This window comes from Rutidosis leptorrhynchoides, chromosome 2 (assembly GCF_046630445.1).
Source record: "Rutidosis leptorrhynchoides isolate AG116_Rl617_1_P2 chromosome 2, CSIRO_AGI_Rlap_v1, whole genome shotgun sequence".
Lineage (NCBI taxonomy): Eukaryota > Viridiplantae > Streptophyta > Magnoliopsida > Asterales > Asteraceae > Rutidosis > Rutidosis leptorrhynchoides.
The window spans coordinates 158,219,814-158,225,000 of NC_092334.1; the positions used below are offsets into that span (position 1 = coordinate 158,219,814).

Here is a 5,187-nt window from a genome sequence, read left to right on the forward strand (position 1 = left end):
TTAGACTAATGTTGAGGTCTCAGGAACAAAATATTATACACAGAACTTTAACTAAAAAATGGGGGTTATTTATATTACCATCTCACACTTAATTGTATCTTTTTTCTTCTTGAACATCCTTGGAGATGTGGGTTGTTGATATAAATTGATGAATAATGAAGAGAATACTTTTTTACGCATTTCGTTATATTTATTGAATTAAATTAATTGAGTTGATCACCGGCTTGATTGTTCTATATGCCTTTGAGCTGCTTGCGATAATTAGCAAGAGCCCACATTGGGAATACATTTCTGTATAGTGCATAGTGTAGCATGCAGTTCTCCTTAATGACTCCTGCTATTTCCTGCGTTACAAAGATGGAAATATGCTGAAATGGGTGAACCATTGAGCACTTGGTACAGTAAGTTTTTTTTTTTTTTTTTACTACTTTTTTTATTTTACTGCAAGTAAAGGTGGAAAAATGAGTGGGTTGGATAAAGGATAGAATTGATAACTTCTGGCTTGGTTCAGGTCAGGTCAGGTCAGATTGGTTGACCCACAACATCTGTCTCAATTTGTCAAATACAAATATAAATTTTTATTATTTCAATAGTTACATAAAATTTGAATAAAATGATTTAGGAGGCTATATAAAAGTTTCAACCCGCGTGACCCATTTAAAATAAAACGTATACTGAGACTGACCTGTTTATGAATAAATGGGCCAAATTTGTTCCCTTTGATTTGTAGGTATAACCCATCGTCATAAAATTTTGTCATAACATCTTTAATTATCTGTAGTGAATAGTAGTTTACATTCTTTCATCTAAATATGTTCAACTGAACCTCTTTGAAGTCTGTTTTACCTGTTGAGGAAAATCACCATTTTCCATTTGGGAGTTGATCAACAACTTGGCTGCTCTGTGTAGAGGTGTTGCGTCTCTCTCCACCTGTTCATATATACAAGCTAGTTAAAATATAAGTGACTAGCAAAAACTGTAATTACTTATAGTTTGAAGTTTGAAATACTAAACTAACCTGTCGAGAATGTATCAGTCCCATTAAAGCCCATGCAGTTTGTACCAAGTTGGACCGACCTCTTTCCAAGGCTACGTATTTCTGTTTTTTTTTGTAACCGAACCCGTGACATTAGATTATTTATCTAAATTTTATTTATTTATTCATTTAGGTTGTTATGTTGTAGTGTTACCTTTTCTTGGCAGGATTTGTAGCTTTCTCCCCAACCACCATCCTCCATTTGTGTATCCAGTAGAAATTTGACGCCTTTACGAATTGCTGCACAGTTTTCATATGTCTTTTCTATTGCTGTGAGTCCTCCAAGAGCAAACCAGGTACCGTATGTAAAGCACACGCCCCAGTTCCCGTACCTAATCACGTTGAATATTTCAGTTATTTACTACCCTCTAAGGCAAAGTAACAAGAAAATTACTTTAAAAAATATTTAAGGCAAAAGGCAGAAACAATCAAACAAACCATGAACCATCTGTCATTTGTATTCTTTCCAGGTATCCACTTGCACCTGTAAGGAAATTTTCTATCTCTTTTCTCCTATGTTCGGGGTACAAAGTCTTAAACAAAACAAGGGACTGCATTGCTGTTGATGTGCACTCAACATACCTATTTGGCAAATTTAGTAAGATTTTAGGTTGATTCTGTATTGTAAATAGATGTTGTGGTGGTCAGGAAAGGGTTTGAAAACGGTCACGGATTAATCCGGCTAGACCATGTACATCAGATTAAAAATACTCGCCCTCCCGAGTCACCTGAACAGGGGAAACCAAATCACATTTAATACTATCACTAACAAAACATCACTAAGAGCCCAGTGGTTAGTGGTTGGGGCCCTAAGATCCTTACAAGAGGTCTCATATTCATATCTTTTGATGGCCTGGGAAGGGTTTGGAGATGGTCATCGATTAATCCGGTTACAGTACATCAGAGAAAAAAAGTACTTGCCCTCCCCGGGTAACCCGGACAGGGAAAACCTCTTCACATGTAAACCATCACTAAGAGGTACGTGGTTGGGCCAGAAATCCTGGCAAGAAGTCTCAGGTTCAAATCTTGTGGCGGCCATGGAAGGGTTTGAAAATGGTGACAGTCAGTTAAGCCGCCAACATCATATTAAAAATACTTGCCCTTTCGGATAACCCGAACAAAGAAAACATTACTTTTTCACAGAACCTGTAAATTTTATTGCAGTCTTACTCATGCTCAATGACGATATTAACAAAGAACTCCGTAGGATTGAGAATCTACATTAAAAAGAATACATTGGTATACATTTTTAGTATTCGACATTAAATTATTTTTCTTGTGGACTCTAAAAGCTTACCTCCAGCCATTCTGACGATCCTGCTGGTTCCCACGCAGCTACCCCACCATTCTTGCTCTGTATTAATGCCAATGTCATATAAAACTCGTTATTAGCAAGATATTGAATGCATATTCTTAGTTTATATAAAGTTCATTTGCTAAAGAATCTGCTTCAAGTAATGTACTACACTAACTTGTAAAGAAAGCACTATGTTTACAGCATCGTAGAGTTGCTCTGGTTTCATTTTCTCACCAACAATTTCTGGTGGCATGGTTGAGAATAGGAGGCAACACTAGGGATAAACACAAATATATCATAAGGAAGCTGTATTTGCAATATTTTGATTTGAATTCTTATAAAAATCGTATAAACACCTTTAGTCCTTCAGCAGTGCAATCAGAAACTTGCCATCCATGATCTTGATCTGAAAAGGTCCATGATCCTTTAGATATATGTCTGTGCATGCTTCTGAAGTCACCAGAAGGATTGTCCGTAACCTTCACAAGAGTTGAGAAATAACTTATCCGGATCGATCCGGTAAAAATTCGTTGGTAATGGCGGCCGTCTCGGCCAACTAGTCAGTTTGGTGACTAGCCCGTCCCGTTTCGTCCAAATACATCTTATCAGTCGGCCAACGCTAAATTGTCAGGTCAAAGTAAGTCAAAGTCGGAATGAGTTAGTCTGAGTCTGTTGAGTCGGTCAAAGTCAAGGTTGTTAAAGTTAGATCAAAATTTTTATAATTTTTATTCTTAGATTTTGTGCCTTATAGGCATGTTTGAAATATCTGTGTTTGATATACATGCTTAATATATATACAATAATAAATATCAACGTCAGTCCATGTCCGACTCTACCCTGATTTAACTCCGACGCGACCGACTAGTTGTTTCAAGGTCCCGACTTACATCCATTGTCTCATGACTTTTCCAACCTTGGTAAAAAGAATATAATTCCTTAGAAATAGATAAAATATTTAAACTTTATAAAGACCTGCGAAGCTTTAATAAATTCATGTCCTTTTAATAATGTTAATCCAATTTCTTCCGAAAGATCAGTAGCCAATAGAGCTTGAATAGCAAATCCAGCATCCCATTGTTGACTGCCAAAACTCTGTAATCAAAGTATGTAAAGATGAGAACAATAAACAATTAAAAGTGTCTTGATGTGAACAATAATGTTTAGCAGGTTTTTAGTTGACCTGCATTTTCATTCCATCTTCTGCAACCCACAGATAATCAGGGATTCGGGCAAGATGTTTTTTGAAACAAACACCATTTGGATCCTCAGTCCAGCATGCAAGCATACATAATGACTGAACAACAATGGTCATATCCTGACACCTGTCATTAAAATAACATATTTTTTAAAAATTAATCATCTGCTTACTTTTATGACACAACCAGCAGTAATATATCGGCTGTTCTCATCTTCATAATGGATATGCTTCATTGTTGTTTGGAGTGCTTTATTGCGTAGTTTATTAAATGGCCAGCGATTCAGTAGAGGTTCAGTTAAAACATAAAGACTATCCCACATTAAATCTTGTAATAAAGGATGAGGAGAGTATAAGTCCTCCTGAAATAATAAATATGGTAGGCGAATAAGAAGCGAGTTAGATAAAATACATGCTATTCACATGTTATAAGTAGTTAAAAAGAAGCTTACCTTTGCGCATAAATGTCGTATGCTTTTCCAGTTGATCTCATCATAGGGTTGTAAATAGAGTTCATTTCTAAGTTCTATAACCAACGGAGTAATAGGACCAACAAATCTTTTTCCATATAGGTATGACATCGGCATGTATACCAGTCGACAATAGCACCACATTTTTGCTGCATTTATATGAAGAACGTAAAAGAGAATCATACACTATATATATTTTCAGAAAATTAGTATTTGAGAACTAACCTGGATACATAGGTAGGAAGGAAGGGAGAATCCAGAACTCTGGGGGCATTGGGTTGGTTCCAGCCCACTCACATACACCAAGTATCTAAATACAAACAACCTTGTATCAATTGTGTTTGATTTATCTAAGAAACAAGCATATTAAAGGTGTTTATATATATATATGGCTGTGCCGGGCAATTGGGTAACACTTCAACATGGGTTTGGGTCAATGTTGCTCATTTTAACAAGAGTTATATTGGGTCATTCTGTTTTCATATTTTATTGATATATAGATATAGAATAGAATATCGATAGTAGAAGAGTAGATAGTTAATCTTTTAACATAGAAGGTTTATAACCATTCCTTCTGACATAAACTAAATCTTTTAACATAAATTCGATACCTCATATCTGTCTTTACACTTTTATTCATGAGCCCATTCAATTCTTTTTGTTGTTTTAATTAAAGAAAGATGTCTTACTGAAAGCCATGTTTTGCCCCATGATGGAATGGCTGTGACACTACCATGATCAAGAATCCATTTACGTGCTTTGGTGCACGCACCGTTTAAACCACCATCGGGACCTTCTCCTAAAAGTCGCATACAAATGTAACTGAGTGTGGTGCAGAACATTGTGCTATGACCCTCGATGTGAAATCCCCATCCACCGTCTTCATTCTGTTAGTTCCAGCTAATTATTGTTAATATTTACATGTTTTTCAGTTAACTAATAACATTCTAGTTACAGTTTTGCATACCTGATGACAATAAACATAGCGTAGGATTTCTTTTCGGTATTCTGCTGGGAAAACACTGTTAAGGTGCCCAGTAATATATAAGACAATTACCTGCAATTTGGTGATTTGGCACACAATTTGGGAATTTATTTGTCTGTTACTTGAATATAATAATATATATAATATAATATTTTTATGTACTAACTATAAGGTGAAATTGGAAGGAGCAATTCTGAAGTCTAA

At 35.7% G+C, this 5,187-nt stretch overlaps 1 protein-coding gene across 1 annotated transcript in view; it reads right to left on the bottom strand.

Moving 5' to 3' along the window:
• Positions 1-233: 233 nt before the first annotated feature.
• The window catches only part of LOC139891541 (beta-amyrin synthase 2-like), a 6,154-nt gene continuing 1,200 nt past the window's right edge, over positions 234-5,187 (bottom strand). The window contains exons 3-18 of the mRNA XM_071874516.1: positions 4,966-5,055; positions 4,688-4,885; positions 4,224-4,308; positions 3,981-4,147; positions 3,702-3,890; positions 3,514-3,627; positions 3,306-3,425; positions 2,690-2,812; positions 2,509-2,607; positions 2,334-2,390; positions 2,207-2,253; positions 1,475-1,618; positions 1,191-1,368; positions 1,019-1,099; positions 847-930; positions 234-344 (exon numbers count right to left, since the gene is read on the bottom strand). Coding sequence (XP_071730617.1) covers positions 234-344; positions 847-930; positions 1,019-1,099; positions 1,191-1,368; positions 1,475-1,618; positions 2,207-2,253; positions 2,334-2,390; positions 2,509-2,607; positions 2,690-2,812; positions 3,306-3,425; positions 3,514-3,627; positions 3,702-3,890; positions 3,981-4,147; positions 4,224-4,308; positions 4,688-4,885; positions 4,966-5,055 — 1,887 coding nt within the window. The remainder of the gene's footprint in view (positions 345-846; positions 931-1,018; positions 1,100-1,190; positions 1,369-1,474; positions 1,619-2,206; positions 2,254-2,333; positions 2,391-2,508; positions 2,608-2,689; positions 2,813-3,305; positions 3,426-3,513; positions 3,628-3,701; positions 3,891-3,980; positions 4,148-4,223; positions 4,309-4,687; positions 4,886-4,965; positions 5,056-5,187) is intronic.